Source organism: Crocuta crocuta, unplaced genomic scaffold (genome assembly GCF_008692635.1).
Source record: "Crocuta crocuta isolate KB4526 unplaced genomic scaffold, BGI_CrCroc_1.0 scaffold6, whole genome shotgun sequence".
NCBI classification, from domain to species: Eukaryota; Metazoa; Chordata; class Mammalia; order Carnivora; family Hyaenidae; genus Crocuta; species Crocuta crocuta.
The window spans coordinates 5,221,531-5,244,014 of NW_027531917.1; the positions used below are offsets into that span (position 1 = coordinate 5,221,531).

The 22,484-nt window shown below is 35.0% G+C and overlaps 1 protein-coding gene across 3 annotated transcripts in view; it reads right to left on the reverse strand.

The window, feature by feature from the left end:
• Positions 1–22,484, reverse strand: part of LOC144240513 (ephrin type-A receptor 6) — an 877,144-nt gene that overhangs the window by 90,887 nt on the left and 763,773 nt on the right. For all 3 annotated transcript variants that reach the window (XM_077774886.1, XM_077774885.1, XM_077774887.1), the window contains one exon: positions 21,196–21,405. In XM_077774886.1, the coding sequence (XP_077631012.1) occupies positions 21,196–21,405 (210 nt within the window). The remainder of the gene's footprint in view (positions 1–21,195; positions 21,406–22,484) is intronic.

Sequence of the window (22,484 nt, forward strand, 5' to 3'; positions counted from 1 at the left end):
AAACCTCATTACAATTTCGAATTCAGGATTCTTTTACTCAACTATGAGAATTTCCTTTTAATGGTTTGATTTTTTAAAAATAACCACCACAGAGGACACAAACTGATCACCTTCCAAGGGAGAATTTTATACTTCTTCCGGTTTTCGGCTCTTCAGGAGTTGGTTAGTATGAGGGATTGACTATGTCTCTCCAAAAATCCTTTGCTGAAGTCCTAACCTCAATGTGCTGGTATTTAGAGGTAGAGCCTGTAGGAGGTAATTTGGTTTAGATGAAGTCATAAGGATTAGTGTCTCCAAGATGGGATTAGTGTCCTGATAAGAAGCAAAGGCTAGAGCTCTCTCTTTTTTCCATGTGTGAGGACACAGTGAGAGAGTAAGTGTCTGCAAGCCAGGGAAAGCCCTCACACAGGGAAAGGAATAAGCTGGCATCTGGATATTGAACTTCCAACCTCCAGAGCTGTGAGAAATAAATTCCTGCTGTTTAAGCCACCCAGTCTATGGTATTTTGTTATGGCAGCCCAAAATGACTAGGAGAGTTATGCTGAGAAAATTTCTAATAGGTAGTTTAGTCTGGATGCCTGCAAACCTGATTATACTACTTAAAACTTGTAGAATTTCCACTTGAATACATGAGTTTTACTAACTATAAACTGTCTCAGTAATAGTGCCCCATCCATCATAAACTCCAATGTTCTATAAAGTTTCTTGAGTGTTTGAAGCCGGTGGAAGAACACTTACACTATGTTAATATCTTTCTTTAAGTGAATGTGGGGGCTTGAGGACCCCATCCCCCCAAGTGAGCTGACCAACATAACTACAGTTCTTTTCCCTCTGAACCTCCCCTGATAAGGTTCCACAAAAAACCTCTTTATCAATATTTTCCATTTATATGAAAAATGCAGTGTCTAGTGTGAGGAACAGAAAGAGACTGGCAGTGCTACGGCACCACACAAAGAGATGTTATTTTTGGATTTACAAAGACAGCAGGGAACTAGCATTTTCTACTGTATTATGGGAAGAAACTCACCTTACAAATGCAGTGAAAGAGACCACACCTAATGTAAACTTTGAGCAAATGTATTGATAGAAACAACGAGATATAGAAAGGTCTCATTGAAAACAGGAAGAATTCAGATTAGACCAAAATAGAACTGCTGCCTTACATACATTTTTACTGAGAAAAACTTGGGATTTAAAACTTAGGATGTCATTTTCTTATATTCTGGGTGGATCTATGGTTAATTTAATATATGGTAAAGTATATTTTATTTTAGTTTCATAACCTAATATTTTAAGTAATTCTTTTGTTGTCCCCATTATCCAGAATTGAAGAATACTCTCCAGAAATTGTCATCTATTGATACCTTTACCAGCAGACCCTGTCTGACCATGCAGCTAAGATTCTGGGACAGCACAGACAAGATCAGGCACAGGATACAACTTACAGAATCCTGTTTTAATGGGGCACATTTCTGTCACATTGTGTCACATTCATATTTCATTTTTGTTTTTCTCATTCCTGTGTGTCTGCCTCTTGTAAATTGTGGCCTAGTTCATTTATCCTCTCTTCTCCCTTGCATTTTGCTTGACAAGCTAAATACAAGCCATGTGCACTGAGGGACAAACAACTTCCCAATCCAGTCCATGCACCCTTTACATTCCAAAGTTCAGATTCACATGTACTGCATTTCCTGCCAACGTGAATGGCAGGTTGGCTACAATTTAAAGAGTGGGTGAACATGAGGAGCTTTGAAAAACTTTTATTAGAAACTATACTGGCAATGTGACCTGGATTAATGTTAACACTTCAAAGTTAGAAAACTCAGAAAAATGAATATATAGTGATATTTTTAAAAATTTCAGAGAACAGTGTAAAATATCAGAGGGAGTATTAATAAATGGCATTATATCTTAAGATGGTTAATATAATCCTTTCTGTCTGTGTTTTATAAGTTTTCAGGAATAGGAATTAAAAAAAAAGAAATATTTAGCCAGAAGCTTAATTCAAAATATCACAAAAAAATGGACTGCTTTGGTTTTGAGACCTCCTTATATTCCCTCGTTTCAGGATAAGAAAAATAGCCATTTACAAATACACTTCCTTATTATCTTTTTTTTTTTTTTTCCTTATGATCTTATTAGGTGCTAAAATGCTTTATATTTGTCTGGGCTATTTTCTAATACTCAAATAAACTAATAGTGTTGGTAGGAGGGAGAAATTCTTTTTTTTTTTTTGGCATTTTATTTATTTTTTAAATAGTTTATTGTCCAGTTGGTTTCCATACAACACCCAGTGGTCATCCCAAAAAGTGCCCTCCCCCATGCCCATAACCCCCCTTCCCCTCTCCCCCACCGCCATCAGTCCTCAGTTTGTTCTTGGCATTCAAGAGTCTCTCATGGGGGCCCTCCCTCCCTCTCCCGAACTATTTTTCCCCTTCTTCTCCCCCACGGTGGTAGGAGGGAGAAATTCTTACTTGAACAAATGTGGTCTAAATTCTTTAGCTTTATAACCTAAAGTATAATCTGAAGTAATGCAGTTTAGAATTGTTTTATTGAAAATTAATTTATGCATTACTATCCTCATATCCAAAATAAAGAAAACATATCAATAAAATAAATACCATTTATTTTTCAAAGTAGTGCCTGCAATCATTATTATTTTTTTCTGGTAATTTTACCAATACAATAGAAAATCCACTGGAGTATTGTATTTTTTATTGTCTTTTCTGGTTTAACCATTGACTGTTTCTCTCTTTAGTAATAAGAGTTTAATCAGGTTTGTTGGGTTTTTATCTACATTTTTTCTCTTACATGTATCAATTAGATATAAGCTACTGAGCCCAAATCTGTAGAATTTCTCACTGCTTTAAATCTGCTGCTAAAATCATGGTTGTATTGCACTCCTCCCTGTGATTAAATGGACTCTTCATGGTCTCTTAAATATTCTCAAGATGAGGAGTTTCACTCCTATGCAAGAAAACTTAGCATTGGCATTTAAAAATGTCAATGAAAAGTCTGCATTTTTTTCCTTTTTTATTAGGTTTCTTTCTATTTATGTCTTCCACCTGATGTTATTTTTTTTTTAAATGTTTATTTATTTTGAGAAAGAGAGAGGGAAGGGGAGGGGCAGAGAGAGAGAGGGGAGAGAGAGAATCCCAAGGAGGCTCCATGCTCAGCATGGGGCCAGGTGGGACTCTCCCATGACTGCATCCCAGGACTCTAAGAGCACAACCCAAGCCAAAATCAAGAGTCAGACATTTAACCAACTGAGCCACCCGGATGCCCCCTGATTTATTTCAAGCACACACTACTTTCACTTACTTTTTTATGTTTGATTTTTTTCACAGGGATTGTGTTTCCACCCGTACCTTAAATTTTATAGATGAGAACGATGATAAATCATTAAAAAAATTTTTAATGTTTTATTTATTTTTGAGAGGCGGGGGCTGAGTGCTAATGGGGGAGGGGGGAGAGAGGGAGACACAGAATCTGAAGCAAGCTCCAGACTCTGAACCATCAGCAAAGAGCCCAATGTGGTCTCGAACTTACCAACCGCGAGATCATGACCTGAGCTGAAGTCGGTCGCCCAACCGACTGAGCCACTCAGGCACCCCAATGATAAGTCATTTTAAAGTCTACATTTTTGTCTCAGTTTAAATCTAAGAAAAATTTACAGTTTAAATATCAGCATTCAATCAGTTTTCTCTGATCCTTCCTCTGTTCTTATAGGGAAATGATTCAGAGTTATTAAGCTTTAATAAACAACACATAAATAGAATCCTTATAGATCAGAGCTCATTAAAATATACATCTTCTAGGGGCACCTGGGTGGCTCAGTCAGTTAAGAGTCTGACTTTGGCTCATGAGCTCACAGTTCAGGAGCTTAAGTCCCACATCGGGCTCTGTGCTGATAGTTCAGAGCCTGGAGCCTGCTTCAGATTCTGTGTCTTCCTCTCTCTCTGCCCCTCCCCTGATCATGCTCTGTCTCTCTCTACCTCAAAATTAAATAACATTTAAAACAAATAAAATATATATATACACCTTCTATCTCAGATAATATTAAAAAAAATTTTTATAGTTGATTTATTTCTGAGACAGACAGAGACAGAGCATGAGAGGGGGACAGAGAGAGAGAGAGAGGGAGGGAGACAGTATCTGAAACAGGCTCCAGGCTCTGAGCTGTCAATACAGAACCTGATGCGGGGCTCAAACCCATGAACTGGAGGATCAGGACCTGAGCCGAAGTCAGATACTTAAGTGACTGAGCCACCCAGGCATCCCTATCTCAGACAATATTAAACTAAGAAAAACAAAGTTGCTTTTTCTGGATTTCAAAAGTTTTCAAATGTCCTGTGTCCCATTCATCCACCACAAGGGGGCATGTCTATACAAATGTATGGTTTCCTTGTGGTAGTATCGTTTGATGACGATTTCATGAAGGTTTTGTTTTATTTTGTTTTGTTTTATTATTCTCTTAGTATGTGTAGTTTTTATCAACTGATCCTAAGACTACTGTGGTTTCTAATGTTGAGTGTGGAGAATGAATTTCACTTTAGAACCAAAAAAAAAAAAAAAAAAAATCTAGGTCAAAATCTAGAAACTGCACTTCCTACAGTTTCTTCCATTTCCTATAAAGTATACTGGAGTTCAAGGAAAACTTAATCATTCCCAAGTAACCTTAAACTCCATCAACTTTAGATATATTAAACAATCAATGGCATAATTTGAAAAGTAAACAATTATTTTAAGACTGAGATAAAATTCAGCACCTGGTACAACTAAATGACTTTGCTATCTGAAAAAATTTGCTCATGTTTTGGGACAAGCTATATATCATAGTTTAAGGTATGTTCACAATATGTTACAAGTCTTCAATAAGAGTCTGGAGAGGGGCATACATTTCTACATCAGTCAGTACTGGAGAGAAACGATCAGACCTCTTAAAGAGAAAGAACTGCAACAAGGTAGCAAAGTGGAGAATACCAAATGCATCAATGAAAAGCAACATCAGAAAGAAAAATTAACACCAGAGCTAATAATTCCACTTATTATTATTTTTTTAAATATTTTATTTATTTCTAGGAGAGAGAGAGACAGTGTGAGCAGGGGAGGGTCAGAGAGAGAGGGAGTCACAGACTCTGAAACAGGCTCCAGGCTCTGAGCTGGCAGACAGGACAGAGCCTGACGCGGGGCCCGAACCCACCAACCATGAGATCATGACCTAAGCGAAAGTCGGACGCTTAACTGACTAAGCCACCCAGGCGCTCCCACTTATTATTATTATTAAGCATGTTTTACACTGGAAACTATTTTCTATGAGAAACTGGAAGCAAAATACGTGTACTACATGGACTACACATTCAGATTAATGTCAGATAAGCTATTAATTTTTGTTGTATGCTATGTTCTCTTATTGTAAACCCAACAATTCCGACTTCCCATTACTTGCACCACTCCCCTCCCTCCCCCTTCCATCCCCTTTGCCTCTGTACTGACAAATCTTTTACCTGCTTGGGACTTTAGTAAGGCTGGTGGAGGAAATAATTGGATGTGCATCCAGATTGTATTAGAACAGTTAATCAGGAAAGAATCTTTAAATAACTTGTTTTACAATTGCCTGGGTGTTTATTAAAGATCCAGATTTGCAGATCATATCATGCTATTCCTCCCCCAGACCTGCTGAATGAAAATGAATCTCCAAGGATGGAAACTGGGAATCTGCATTTTAAATAAGTGCCTTAGGTGATTTTTATGCTGTGAATCCCAAAAGAGGCTATGATCCACATTTCAGCTTATTTATTATCTTGGTTGTTGTAACACTCCTGTAAAGTGGAGAGTGGATAGCTTTATTAATTCTACACAGGATGTGGAAATCGAGGTGCCCAGGCACCCCAAGGATTTTAAATTAATGAGCCATGTTTATTCACCGAATTATTGCCAAACTGAGATTAAAATTCAAGCTCCAAATTTATAATCCACTGTTTTTCTACCATATTATGTCTATAGTGTTTTCTCCATTACTTAATGATTCCATATACATGTTGGGGTATTGAAATGCCTTGCTTATGAAACTCCATGGAGGGTGGCATAAAGATGAGGGGACACAGCTTACCCCTTGATTTTGTTAGTTACTATTTTATATTAGATTACAACTTAGTTCTATTGAATTTGTGTCCTTCTTTAAGTAGCAACTATTTCTAAAAGCAAATGTATTTGCAACTTAAGTATGATAGCCAGAAAATGTTTCTAAAGATAAAAAAAAAAGAAATCTCAGCTTTGCAAAAATAAATGGTATAAACATTTAAATTAAAGATGTTACCTTCCCTTAAAGAGATTTTACTTATATAGCATACGTGAAAAATAAACTTTTGAACCACTAAAAAGAACAAGGTAATGATTCAGTTTCTATAAAAAGAAGAGAATTAAGGACCAGAATGTGTTGAGACCTAAATTATGCAACATATACAGGCAAGAGTAATCTAGAAAACATTATCTTTATGTATAATTCATCTAGCAGCTGCCTATTTGTGACACATATTATACACTGATTAAGAGCATGGTTAAACAACTGAATAATGTGCATGCTTCATATAATAACACCCTGTTCTTATTGCAAGTTTAAAGAGGCAAAACTAGGTACAGTGAAACTTTCTGTGTTTATGTTAATTTGAACAAGTCATGATGTGAATATATGAAAATACTGATGGATCATGGATGCATTCAGAACTATACTTTGCAGAGAGGGGCCCAAGGGACAGTTTGGGGAAAACTCTTTGCAGTCTCCTATTTGGCAGCCTTCTTTTGCTTTCCTGTAATGATCATGACTGCAAATGTTTGTCTACTGAAACCCTGATTGGTAAGTAAGCTAGCATAAACCAAGCAAGAGGTAGTCAGGTGACAAAATGAATAAATGTTAGAAAAAGTATTTATTTCTTAACAAGGATGCCAATAAATTTTTGTAATGTTTAAAATTCAATTTCATGTCTTTTAAAAGTAGACTCCAAGAGTCTGTAGTGCTTTCTCTAGCACTCCTAATTGTTTATAGGCTTGGAAAAGTTGATGACTGTGGGTCCTAATGACAGGCCCTGAGGGGACAGTGAAAGATAGGTATTGAATTTGAAATTCTGAGGAAGAATCTGAGGTTTCTTGGACTATTGCCCAGAATTCCATTTTAAAAATCAGTAATGGTAATGTTCATTTCTTTAATCTTATCTTTCATTTAAAAATAAATGTAGAACAGTGAAATGACCTTCAGCCATCTTTTTGATTGGAGAAGTTGCATTAAAACAATTACACAAACATGTTGTCTAGTCATTGATTAATACCGAGGAGAAACATTAGATATACTGGGCAGAAAGATATCTTGGAACTCTGCCAGGAGCTATTTCTTCATTTTATATAACATATATATTTTTTTATCTTAAAAGTAAAATATTCATTGTAGTATAATTTTAAAAGTTCAGTAAGCAAAAGATATATCACAAAAGACTAAGAGATCAATCTCTTTATTCCTCAAACTTCAAGACTTCCAACTACTACTGTCCACTGCCTTCTGCAAGGGACTCAGAGGTGAGAGACAGAAGGGAATTTGCAAATGAGATAAGAGAATTTGCAGTGGGAAGTATTGGAAAAGGAGGAGGAAGATTCAATTGTGGGACAGACACTATCCTTAACATTGTCATTACTGCAATGGTTAAATGATACCAATTCCAATGGAAGAACCATGTGAGTCACGCACACTGCTTAATTTCTTTGGGCCTCAACTTCCTCATTTGTTTAAAACACACACACATACATACATCTAGGCAAAGCTACTGACACAAGATGTCCACAATCTCCCCACCACTCTTTATTTTTTCTATTGCCAGTTTCTACCAAGCTACCATTGTTCCCTGTCTAGGGTGGTGTAAACAAGTCTCCTTGCTCCTCTACAATTAATTTGTTCTCAACATATTAGCCAGAGTGAGCTCTTAAAAACACAAATTCTGTTATGTCATCACCTGCTTAAAGTCTTCCAATGGGTTCCTTTTACAATTAGAATAAGATTCCTTTCTGTGGATTTTTAGTTTCTGTAGGATCTGGACCCTCTGTCCTCATTTCCTCCTAATCTCTCAATGTGTCAGTCATCCTGGCCTTATTCCTACTCCTAAACTATGCCAAGCTTGTCCTTGCCTTAGGATCTATATTTGTTTTCATCTTAGAACATTTGGCTTCAGATCTTTTCTTGGTGTGTACCCTTATAATTTTCAGGTCTCAATTCAAATACCATATCATTAAAGAGGAATTTCCTGAACACGCCTTCCAACATAGTTACTCCCTTGTATTTAAAAAATAATCATAAAAAATAAATTATATATCCAGTATTTATCATTATCTGAGAGTGAGATTCTCTTTTAAAAAATAACTTTGTTATTCTTATTTAACAATTCTTTTTTTCCCACCTTGCTCAAGACTGTAAACTCCATGAACAAAGCTTGTTTATTGGAACATGTACAGTGCCCAGAACAGTATCTAGCATGCAGTTGGCACTCAGTACATATCTGCTGTGTAAATCTCAGATTTTAACTATACACTCACTAACATGAATATTTAATGTCTGTTCTCTCCCCAGATTCTAAGCACTTTTAGTTCCATTATCCAACTTGTTGCCTAATAATATTAAGAAATATATGTTAAATAAATAATTTATGATAACTGCATCTTCAGACTAACTGCACATTTACAGTCTTAGTCTAGTCAGTTTGTATGACTGAGGTGATATTTTACTTAAACTTTCATTTTGCATTTTTCTGTTTATATTCTCTATAAATATGGAGGTTTTCTATTTATTTACTTTTTACTTTTTAAGTAACATAATTGTTTTTTTTTTAATTTTTAATGTTTATTTTTGAAGGAGAGAGACAGAATGCGAGCAGAGAAGGGACAGAGATAGAAGGAGACACAGAATCCAAAGCGGGCTCCAGGTTCTGAGCTGTCAGCACAGAGCTCAAAGCAGGGCTCNTCTCTATAAATATGGAGGTTTTCTATTTATTTACTTTTTACTTTTTAAGTAACATAATTGTTTTTTTTTTTAATTTTTAATGTTTATTTTTGAAGGAGAGAGACAGAATGCGAGCAGAGAAGGGACAGAGATAGAAGGAGACACAGAATCCAAAGCGGGCTCCAGGTTCTGAGCTGTCAGCACAGAGCCCGACATGAGGCTCAAACTCACAAACAGTGAGATCATGACCTGAGCTGAAGTTGGACACTTAACCGACTGAGCCATCCAGGCACCCCATCTATTTGTTGATTACTATATAAGAACGTCTTTGGATTCCAAGTCATAGAGTTATAGAATGCCAAATTCTCAGGAACTCAAGCAAATAAGGCATTTAGTTAAATTATAAGCAAATATGGAGTAAGTGGTTTCCACTTGTACACTACAAATGGTGGTATTGACACAAAGGTGCAACAATTTCATCAGAGAACCAGGCTCTCTGTGGTCAAATGCTCTAAGTACTGAACTACATCCCTGAGTCGTGAACTAGGTTTTTAAAAAATTTTCCTCTTGGGGCAACTGGGTGGCTCAGTTGGTTAAGCATCCGACTTCAGCTCAGGTTATGATCTCAGGGTTCATGGGTTCAAGCCCCATGTCAGGCTCTGAGCAGCCTGTTTCAGATTTCTGTGTCTCCCTCTCTCTCTGACTCTCCCCTGTTCATGCTCTCTCTCTCTTTCTCTCTCTCTCAGAAATAAATAAAACATTAAAAAAAAATTTTCCTCTTTGGTCATCCTCAGCTTTGGGTTTGTCTCCTTAGGCTTCTTGCTTCATATATGAAAAATGGCTGTCACAGCTCTAAGTGCTATGTCTTTCCAAAATTAGATTTAAGGCAAAAAAGAAAAGCAAGGGCGAGTACTAGACAGCTCTTTAGTCAATATTATTTCTGAAGTTGTCATTTTTACTTTCCTTTACTTTAAAAAAAATTTTTTTTAATGTTTTATTTATTTCTGAGACAGAGAGACAGTGTGATCAGGGGAGGGTCAGAGAGAGAGGGAGAAACATCTGAAGCAGGCTCCAGGCTCCGAGCTGTCAGCATAGAGCCTGACACGGGGCTCGAACCTACGAACCGTGAGATCATGACCTGAGCTGAAGTCAGACGCTTAACCGACTGAGCCACCTAGGCGCCCCTTTCCTTTCCTTTTTAAGTGTACACCAAAGTGTAAATGTAAGTGTCAAAGAAGAATGGTATAAATATAACTGGCTTATATAAATCATGATTTATTCCTTGAGCTCATTACAAACATCCAAATTTAAAGATTTTATTAGCAAGAAAGAGATGACAAGAGAGGTTGAATAGGCAGTTAAAAGGGTCAATCACAAACAGTATAAATAACTGATAACCTTTTCAATTTCTTTGTTATTGACATGGAGCTTTTTACACTGGGAATAAGTAAGCTTTTCCACAGAGCTTTGATGTGACTTATTCCACATTCATTTATAATGTTCTTCTTTCCAGTTTTTGTTGTCAACAACAAAAAAAGCATTATTTCAATATCAAAGATGAAACTTGCAATTAAGCATTAATAAATGATGATTTCTTTAGGTGACATCTTTGAAACTCTAGGTTTAAAGTCAGCAGCTTTGTGTTCATTGTTTTACTTTGTCTTTTTCTGCACAAGCAAGATGGGCCAGCGAGCACTGTACTTTCTGCTTGCTGAACATCTGCTGATTGATCTTCCTCAGTAAATCAATTTAGTCTGGGTTTGTTCTAAAATCACTGGGAGCAGGGAGACTAACTCTGAATTAGACAGTGTTGGATGTTGCCAACACAAAAACAAATAGCACTTGGTATTTCCTGTGGTTCTTGGTTAATCATCAGGTGTATGCTGAATACTTTGAGAATAGTGCCTCGTATTTGATTATTCCTCATTGATTACTATTTAGGTTAGAAGGACTGGATGTTTTTCAGATGTTTGTAGGTATTAAAGTTTTATGTATTATGTGGTTTTTATGAATCACTTGTCTTGTATCTTATCTATGATGTAGGCATCCTTTTGTGCTCAAAGCTTTTGACAGTATGTGTTCAGAGACTTTAAAACAGAATTTTCCCCTCTGTGATTCACTGTTGTAAATGCTTCAATGTTTGCTACATTTGTTGTTTTCTAGTGCAGTTTTTTCATTTCTTTCTGATGCATTAAGGGTTATTTTAGGCTTACTTATTTTATGGGTTGTGATTAACAGTGATATTTGAGAAGAAATAAATGTAATTTTATGGAAAAATGTTTAGTTTCAGTCACTCTCTACCTTTTCTTAGTGGTTTAGTTATCAGCAATTAATAAGCAGCTATTGAATAGCATATTATTTTAAGTGCTGGAAAGCCTTTCAACAGTGTAAATGATAAATCTCTTCTCCATGATTTTACACAAATCTAAGGTTATTCATTACTTTAACAAAACAAAACAAATTACTTGAAACTCACACACCAAACCTTGAGTACTAAGCAGAAAGTTTCTCAGTGGTCTACTATCTTCAATAATGCCTCTCCGGGTCTAAGGCTTTAGGGTTTTTTCTTTAAAATGCATTTTGAAAAGACAGAGGGCTTGTTTTTCTTTTTAGATGCGTTGCCCAAATGGTAAATGGAGATTTTCCCAAAGTATGGTTCGGCTTCTTAATGAGATATATGCCTTAGCTAGATGGTCTTCTATCTTCCAGACTGCTGACTGAGCTGTTTGTTCAGTACTTTTCTCCTCTGTGTATGATAACCTTCAAATCTTTTTCATTTGTTTTCCTACAAAGAGTTCTGTAATGATCACAAACTGTTGTTTTCTTAAGCTTCAGAAATGATGCCTTTTCAGGAAATGATCCTTTAAATATTAATTCCTTCTGGTATTTTATTGATTGATTGATTGATTTTTAATTTACATCTAAGTTAGTTAGCATATAGTGCAATAATGATTTCAGGAGTAGATTCCAGGGATTCATCCCCTATGTATAACACCAAGTGCTCTTCCCAACAAGTGTCTTCCTTAATCTGCCTCACCCATTTAGCCTACCCCCCACCCACAGCCCCTTTGACAACCCTCAGTTTGTTCTCTGTCTTTAAGAGCCTCCTATGTTTTGTCCCCCTCCCTGTTTTTTGCTTCCCTTCCTTTATGTACAACTGTTTTTGATTCCCATTTCCATATTATGCTCAGGATATGCCACTGTCAGTTTATCCAAGTAGTACATTTCAAAAAATGTTCTGTGTCCTTCTGATACCACCATTGCAGACAACTACCATTAAGAGTTTGGGTCTCTCAGCCTGTGATCCAAGCTGGTGTGTGTAGCATTCACCTCTTGAACAGTTATTGAAGAGGCTTCTTGCTTTGCATTTAAGACATGCTCTCTTTGGGTTAGTATAAAGCTTTGTTATTCTTTCATCCCCACTGTTGAGGATTTACTTTCTGGCATTTGGCCTCAAAGTGTAGAAATGCTCATTTCTGAGAATATAGCTTCTACACATTAGATCATTAGAATTTCCTTTACAAAAAAATTATATTGAAAAAGATAAATAAAAACATTAGATTTTCTTTTCATGAATTAGTCCATCAAACACTTGCTGGTTCAAGGGCATATTTTTCCTTTGAAATTAGGAAATCTAATACTGGCACATTGATTTCTTCCTCTTCAGCTCATTATAATGGTCTGTATGTCAGGCTGATTTTGATTGACTGCTATCATAGTGTCTGCCAGGTGAGAGTGTTTTTGTTTTTGTTTTTTTTTGTATGTGTGAAGAATTATTCTTTTGTTTTCCCCAAACTGTATAATTTCTTTCTTCGTGATGAATTTGGTTCTTCTCGCCAGGATTTTATTGTTTTTCATTCATCTAAGGTTTTTTTGTTCACCACCATTTTATTGAAAAATAAGTTATTTAAATCTTCACATACAGCATTCTGATAACATTGCTATTTTTCTTACTTTTTCCCTTTATAAAAGTATTTACATTTGCCTAGAAGAAACTGTCATTTCCTTTAATTTGTCAGTGAATTTTGTGCAGGAGACTGTCCTCGTATTCTACTTATGCTTATACATGTAGCTTTTGGGGTCTAGTAGCCTCCACAGTCATCTATCTAGGATAAGAGTCTGCCTTTGTGCTTGAAGCAGTCACATCCCCACCATTTTTAGCTCGGCTAAATCTGAAGGAGCAATTGAAATAAAAATCATTCTTCAGGATGGCCCTGGTTCGCCTAGGGTAGACTTAGTGTAAGATGCATCGTGCCAAATGCTGTATCTTAGTACAATGTCACCTCTACCATCAATGACTTGAAATAGTAGGATATCTAAAAATAAAGTTTTATTTTTCAAAATCTAAGAAATAAGAAACATTTCTCAGTGTGAGTTCTTTTATTCAGTGCATCAGATATAAGATTTAATTTTTTTATGTTTATTTTTGAGAGAGAGACAGAGATAGAGTGCAAGCAGGAGAGGGGTCGAGAGAGAGGGAGACACAGAATCTGAAGCAGCTCAAGGCTCTGACCTGTCAGCACAGAGCCTGACACAGGGTTTGAACTCACTCGGGTGAGATCATGACCCGAGCCAAAGTTGGAGGCTTTAACAAACGGTGCCCCAGATATTATAAGATTTTAAATCAAAGTATTTAAAACATTTCTACTGTATAACTTTTTTTTACTGTAACTCTCTTATTTAAAGTATACAAAAAAATGAATGAAAATTCTGAGTATGTTTTATTAGCTGGTAAAGCTAATAAAAGTTGATCTCCAGGTGATTCTTAATTACTCATGTTAAAGCACTTAAAGGCAGAATAGTGAATAATCTAAAATAATATTTATCTCACGTTTATTAAAAATATTTATTCTTAAGCTGGATGTATCTCAAGATTTAAAATTTTCCCACAGAAAGTCAAGCCAATTTATAAGCACTTCAATTAGGTAAAGGAGAAAGGTTGTGTAGATTTCCCCCCAACTTTGGCATACATGTGTAAATAAGTCCCCCTCCTGCTGCTCCATTATTTGCTAAAATAAGCTCCATGTGGTATAGACCATGACTTTTTAGATTGATAGATTCCTTTCTCATATCTTATGTAGAATAGAAGAGGTTAAGAGTTGGAGCTTGAAAGAGGTCTTATGAAAGCAAAGTAAACAGAGTTAAGATGTTAGTTAACAGAATTGTGATTATGCAGATTATGTGCTGTCAGTTATGAGTCTCCATATTTCCACTAAGAAAGTAATACTTATATGGAATTGCTGCTCTCAAAGGAAAAAGCAAAGTTTGCCATGGATAACAAAATGAACACAATTTTAAATGAGAATCAAAGAATTTTAGAATTTTTAGCAGATATTTTGATAAAATAATTCTTCCATTTCATTTTGATCTTTAAAGTATAAAAAAGTAATCATTATAATTGAAAAAAATTTGTAACAGTGACTGTCATTGTATTTTAAAGAAAACTTATCTCTTCAAACAGGTGTGAGCCATAATATATCTTTGAATGTTCTTTTCAGGTAAATAGGATGTCATTTCCATAATTGAGAGCAAAGAGTCTTAACGTTTTCAATATAAGTTTAAGACTGGTTGCTTAGCAATATTCAGATGAGAGAGTCCCTCCCAGGGAAGTGGATATAAAATATTGTCCATGTGAATGTGTGTCAAGATTCAGAAAATAAAGAGATTTCTTAGCACCTAAATTATAAACAGACAGAAAACCATATAATCAAATGAAAAGAATTCAAACTCAGTAAATATTGTATGATTATGTCAGCTACATATCAATAATTGTACATGCATTGTCAGGTGTGGTTCATAATCATTCACCAGTTTCTCCTCACTAAGTGCCTAATAGGGTTGGCATGGAAAAATAAGGCCTCAGTCCTTGTCTAGATCCCATTTTTGAGCATTTTTGTCCTATCTTTAGTTCTCATGCACATATAAAAGAATCCTTTTATTTTTGGTTATTGGCTCTCCAAGGAATAGGACCTTGAATGCAGTAATGCCATAATAAACTGTGTTGAGTACATGCTGAATGAATAGGTCTTAGATCTGAAGCAGAACATTAAAACACTCTTAAGTTATAGGAAGACATACTAAAATTTCTACTTATATTTGTCATAACTCATTCTTTATTTACTTTAGTATTTTATAATGTAGATAATATGTTCTTATATATAACATATATATACCTTCTTCTCCTCTATTTTTTTTTACATGTATACATCTTCTAAATAAGGAACTAAAGTAATTGCTACTATTTGCTGGCAAAGTAATCTCTCGTGTCACATGTCATTCTGGTCTGGTCATTCTGGCTCCAACGGCCATTCTACTCATCTGCTACATGCTGATCAATAAGTTCAGTGCTATAGCCAGTACTGGAATCACACTGGTCACTCTCTTTCCAGCCTGTCTTTCACCAGTTCTTACACTTCTTTGCTGTAGTATGTGGCTCTCTAAATTGGTAAAGTTATCTTAATGGAAAATGTTTATTTATTGTACTCCTATTTTGATTAGAAAGGGATAGTTTTCATGTAGCATACTTATATATCTAAGAATTATTTTCCTGAAGATTACAAAAAAATCTTTATCTATAATGTTTTCCTGGTTTTTTTTTTTCAATTTTTATTTTTGAGAGAGAGAGAAAAAGAGAGAGAGAGGTGGGGGGGGAGAGCAGAGAGAAAGGGAGACACAGAATCTGAAACAGGTTCCAGGCTCTGAGCTGTCAGCAGAGAGCCTGATGGAGGGCTCAAACTCATAAACTGCGAGATTATGACCTGAGCTGAAGTGGCACACCTAACTGACTGAACCACCCAGGCACCCCAATGTCTTCCTGTTTTTAAAACCCTTCACAAGCCTTTCTGTCCTAACACTTCTGATTATAAAAACATTTATAAATAATAAGGAAGTAACAGTTATAGTTAAACATAAGATAAAAAATAAAAATTATTTAAGGTAAAAGATATATTCTATGCAAGTTATATATAGGCAACACTTAAAAAAATAAAATCATACTTTAAAAAATGTATCAAGGGAGCATGCTCTTTACAGTTATTTTCATGTAAATGTTTTTATAAAACAAAGAATAATTTCATATAAACAGCCATCCTTCTCCTGTATTTTGTTACACAGAATTTGCTTGAATTGAGGTATACCTTCAGTAGGCAGTAAAGTTTTCTAAGAATCTCATTTTTTTGAATAGGAAATAAAGAAAGAATTTGGGGACTAAATAATTTATATAAAGTCCTAAAAATTTTACATTTAATTGTAACAGAATGCCAGTGGTCAATCTTGCATTATCCTGACGACTTTGAAATAGAGTGCCTGTGACCCTTTGCTATAATTTTACTTTGTAATTTAATGCCATTAACTATTCCATCTCTAAAAGAGATTCTCTGTCTTGATTAATGGCATCTCCATTCAACTAGTTGTTCAATTTGGAAATATTGGTGTCATTTTTGAATCCTTCTTCCTTCTTCTAATTCATATCTAATTAGTTACTGAGTCTTGTAAATTATATAATCATTATAATAATTTTCAGTCCTCTACCTTACTCTTTATTCCAATTGCTACTACCCTAATTGAAGCCATATGGTCTTTCTGGTCTATAGTAATAATGCCTTAATTCATTTCCTGTAACCAGTCCTCCTGTCCTTCAATCCTTCCCTCCTTTACACTGTTGTCAATAATACCTTCTAAGACATATATGCATTTTGTTATTCCCCTATTTAAATAAATCAATGTCTGTCTCTTAATTGCCATAGAAAATCTTCAAATTTTTGAAGTGCCACACACTTCCCTTCACAATTATTGCCCACTGCTCCTCTCCTCCATACTAAACAGTTTACATTTTCATCAACACATCCATTCACTTCCCCACATTTCCATATTTTTTTCCTCTTTTTGTTTCCTCTATCTCAAGTCCCCATCAATCTGCCTAATAATTTTTTTTAAATGTTTGGTTCAAATTTTAGCTTTTTGTAAAGTCTTCTCCAGAATTCTGCTTTTTGGTACTTCCATATTTCTTTATCAGACTTGTATGTCAGTAATTAATGCTCTGAATGGCAAGAAAGCATGAGTCTACCCTATAAAAAGGTAAACTCTTTGAATGTAAGAATGTAGGTATTTTAGTATAAAATGTTTATATTCATTATAAAGTCAAGTAATCAGTATGATATTTTGTACCCCAGGAGCCTTTGAACAGTTAGGTATTCCTGAGATTTAAAAAGAAGTCCTTAATTTCAGTCTCTTCAATAATGATTTTGGAAAATCTGAATAGTTATGTACAAAAGAGTGAAACTGGACCAGTTTCTTATATCATGCACAAAATAAACTCAAAATTGGCTTAAAAATTTAAATGTGGGATCTGAAACCATAAAAATAATAGAAGAGAGCACAGATATATTCTTTGGCATTGGCCATAGAAGCCGTTTTTCTGGATGTGTCTCCCAAGGCAAGAGAAACAAAAGCAAAATTAAACTATTGGGACTATATCAAAATAAAAAGCTACTGTACAGTAAAGGAAATAATCAACAAAACAAAAAGACAACCTACTTAGTGTGAGAAGATATTTTCAAATGATATATTTGATAAGGAGTTAATTTCCAAAATATATAAAGAACTTAAGTGACTCAAGACCAAAAAAAAACAAAACCCATAAACATCCAAATGATCCAATTAAAAATGAACAGAAAACATGAACAGACATTTCTTCAAGGAAGATTACAGATAGCCAACAGACATGTTAAAAGATACTCAACATCACTCATTACCAGGGAAATGCAAATCAAAACCACAATAAAATCACCTCACAACTGTCATAATGGCTAAAATCAAATACACAAGAAACAACAGGTGTTGGTGAGAATGTGGAGAAAAAGGAACCCTCATGTTCTGTTGGTGGGGATGCAAGTGGTGCAGCCACTGTGGGAAACAGTATAGAGGTTACTCAAAAAATTAAAAATAGAATTACCATATGATCCAGTAATTCCACTACTGGGTATTTACTCAAAGAATACAAAAACACTAACTTGAAAAGATATATGAACCCCTGTGTTCACTACAGCATTAATGAAAATAGCTAAGAAGCAACCCAAGTATCCAATGGTAGATGAATGAATAAAGAAGGTGTGGTAATTTGGCTGCAGCAACTTCTTACCCAACACGTCTCCAGAGGCAAGGGAAACAAAAGCAAAAATGAACTATTGGGACCTCATCAAAATAAAAAGCTTCTGTACACCAAAGGAAACAATCAGCAAAACTAAAAGGCAACTGACAGAATGGGAGAAGATATTTGCAAACGACATATCAGATAAAGGGTTAGTATCCAAAATCTATAAAGAACTCATCAAACTCTACACCCAAAAAACAAATAATCCAGTGAAGAAATGGGCTAAAGACATGAAGAGACACTTCTCCAAAGAAGACATCCAGATGGCCAAGAGACATATGAAATGATGCTCAATGTCACTCATCAACATGGAAATACAAATCAAAACCACAATGAGATACTACCTCACACCCATCAGAATGACCAACATTAACAACTCAGGCAACAACAGATATTGGTGAGGATGTGGAGAAAGAGGATCTCATTTGCGCTACTGGTGGGAATGCAAACTGCTGCAGCCACTCTGGAAAACAGTATGGAGGTTCCTCAAAAAATTAAAAATCGAACTACCCTATGACCCAGGAATTGCACTACTAGGTATCTATCCAAGGGATACAGGTGTGCTGTTTCAAAGGGGCACATGCACCCCAATGTTTGTAGCAGCACTATCAACAATAGCCAAAGTATGGAAAGAACCCAAATATCCATCAATGGATGAACGGATAAAGAAGATGTCATGTATATATGTGTGTGTGTGTGTGTGTGTATAAATATATACACATATATATGTGTATATACATATATATATGTATATACACACACACACAGTGGAGTATTACTTGGCAACCAGAAAGAATGAACTCTTGCCATTTGCAACTACGTGGATGGAACTAGAGAGTATTATGCTAAGTGAAATTAGTAAGAGAAAGACAGACAAATATCATATGATTTCACTCATATGAGGACTTTAAGATACAAAACAGATGAACGTAAGGGAAGGGAAGAAAAATGATATACAAACAAGGAAGGGGACAAAAACATAAGAGACTTAAATATTGAGAACAAAGAGAGGGTTGCTGGAGGGGTTGTGGGAGGGAGGATGGGCAAAATGTGTAAGGGGCGTTAAGGAATCTACTCCTGAAATCATTGCTGCACTATATGCTAACTAACTTGGATGTAAATTAAAAAAAAAATTTAAAAAGGTGTGGTAATTTACTACATCATTTTGTTCTTTTAGGAGACCACATTTGTTGGAATTTTTGTAAATATTATATTGCTTAATATTTACATAATAATTTTAACACCATTTTCCAAGTTTGGAAATAATACACATAATAGAAAAATCTTATCTACACTGTTTTGTAACTTGAAAAGTTGCTTCAAGTTATACATCAATGAAAAGAAAAGAAAGCCTTGAAAAAAATGAAAAATTTATGAAATCTTCCAATTAGAAAATGGAGTTCAAAATATTGCTTTTAGGGGCACCTGGGTGGCTGTCAATTAAGTATCTGACTTCAGTTCAGGTCATGATCTTACGATTCGATTCGTGGTTCTGTCCTGACAGCTCAGAGCCTGGAGCCTGCTTTGGCTTCGGTGTCTCCCTCTCTCTCTGCCCCTCCCCCACTCACACTCTGTCAAAAATAAACATTAAAAATTTTTTGAAAAAAAAAAGAAAATACTGCCTTTTTGAAATGGAACAATTTACTTCCAGACATGATAGACTTTTATTTTTATGAAGGTTTTTGGTCAGATTAAAGGATAAATAGATATTGGGACGCCTGGTTAGCTCAGTCGGTTGACCATCCGACTTCGGCTCAGGTCATGATCTCGTGGTTCGTGGGTTCGAGTCCTGCATAGGGCTCTGTGCTAACAGCTAGCTCAGAGCCTGGAGGCTGCTTCGGATTCTGTGTCTCCCTCTCTCTCTGACCTTCCCCTGCTCACATTGTTTCTCTCTCTCTCTCTCTCTCTCTCACAAATAAATAAAACACTAAAAAAATTAAAAAAAAAGATAAGTAGATATTGATATATTATATATCAGGCTCTAAGAGACTAATTTATTTTGCTTAGAACTATATTTCTTTGTTGGAAAAATTAGTGAAAATATTATTAATAAAGTAATATAGAGCATTTCTATACCATAAACATGGTAAGGACATAATATGTTTCATTTATAATATGCATCCCTTCAGGAGTAACTGAATATAGTGATGTTTAAAAAAATCTCATAGAAAATGAGATAAAAGAGAACTAAATAATGGATTTGCCTCTTTTAAAATAATATGTAAAGTTAGAGAAAGAGGAGAGGATAGAAACAAAGAATAATTTTACTGACTTTTCATTGAAGGTGACTGTCAAGTCAATGATGAAGGTTTTATTGAAAAAAAAACAGCATATAGTATAGTTTTACAAATTGTTAGGTTTAAGATAGCTGAAGAAAGACTTTGAGACTGAAATCCTTGATACAATAACTAAAACAGTTGGTGGAATGAACTGGTCTTGGGGCATTCAGAAATGCTTAAACTATTCATAAGTTAAGTTGAGAACATATAATCTACAGATGACAGTTTGATTCTAAAGTTTTAGCCTCTATTCCCGCTCACACAATTCCCAAACATCACTCAGAAAAAATTTTAGAGTGCACTTACATATCTCCAGAGAAACCTATTTTGTTCATCTGTAAGTATGATCATATCATTCCATAACACTCATTGTGAGGAGGAAAAAAGTAACTTTATAACCACTGGTTCTTCATTGTCACTGACTTAATTGATTCACCATTGTCCTCTACAGAACTCCATTTAGGAAATAATTATTAAACATCAAAAATGCCTCAGGAAAAGGAAGATTTGTTGTAAGGTAAGTCATCACATGAACTTTAAGCCTGATATTAAAGTCCTAGTACAATGAAAGAAAGAAAACAGTCAAATATAAGAAGGTGTTTTTGTTTTTGTTTTTTATCCAGGTACTCAGATCAAGCAAGTATTTCCCAATTAAATTATGATGTTAAATTTTGAAAATGAGAAGTGCAAGCAGAAAATCAGGAAAACAAAAAAAGATTATTCTTAGAACATTAAAAACAATAAAAGTGAACAACGTGTATATTGAAAAGGACATGAAAACTTACAGTTGTTGTATAAGCAGCTTCTGGATCATCTTCCAGCACCCGGGAGAGACCAAAATCGGAAACTTTGCATACTAAGTTGCTGTTGACCAATATATTCCTAGCTGCTAGATCCCGATGAACATAGCCCATATCAGAAAGATACTTCATTCCTGATGCAATGCCTCGGAGCATACCCACCAACTGGATGACTGTGAAATGGCCATCATGTTTCTGAAAGAGAATCACAGTTGTTTACATTGATTTAGTTTAATGAAGCATGTGTGCATGCATGTATGCATGTGTATGCACATGTGTGTGTAGATTAAGTAAAACCCTTGAATTTATTTTACTGGATCCAATGACAGAAGCATCAAATTTGCTGATCATGAAACATAAGAAATTGTTTGATATTTAAAAGAAAGGAAAATCTAGCTAGAAGTGATGAAGGAGAACAAAGAATAAAGAGAACCAACCAAATTAACTTCTAGAAAGAAAGATTTCAAAAACTTTAAGTAACAAGAGGGAGTCAAACTAGGTAGCAGCAATGACTCCCACAGAACAGAATTTGCTTCTCATAATTGTGAGTTCAGGTGGGCAGAAATACTGCAAAACCAACGATTGGATAAAAGCTGTGTCATAAACTTGAAATATGGCAAAAAGTGATTACTAGGAAAAAAGAAAACTTGTTTGCTTAAATAAGAAACAAGTTTAGGGAAGCTGTGGGAATGAGAGAAAAAAATACAGGCAAACAGAAAATAATGAGATTTTCCAATTCTTTCATCATGCAGAACAAATAAAAAGGAAGTTGTTGGCAACTGACTGAAATCAAGACTATTTTAGCTCCCAGGTGGGAAGAGTAAATAAAATCACATGAATAACAAGCCAGGCACAGCACTGGTATGTAGCAGACAATCCCTTGATTGCTAATTCTTCTCATCTTGATTTAAAAATAACATATGCTTTTCTAAAAAAGGAAAAAAAATCTAATTGTCATCCATGTAAGATATGTGCACCAATAAGACTAAATACAAACAGTACTCTAGAAATTAGAGAAAAATAAAATAAAAATATTTTGTTTGAAAAATAATGCATATTGCTCTACAAAGTTATTTGGAGATAGTTGTCTTAAAAGGAGTTATAGAGAAACATGAAACATGAAAGATTCCCAAGTTGGTTTTATATATGAGGTGACATTTATTTATGAATGTTATTAAAATAGATATCTAGTAAGAGACTATTGCACTTACCTCATATAATGTGGTAGATGCATAAATAAGTTATCTTAAAATTTGCAGTTATAGAAATTTTAA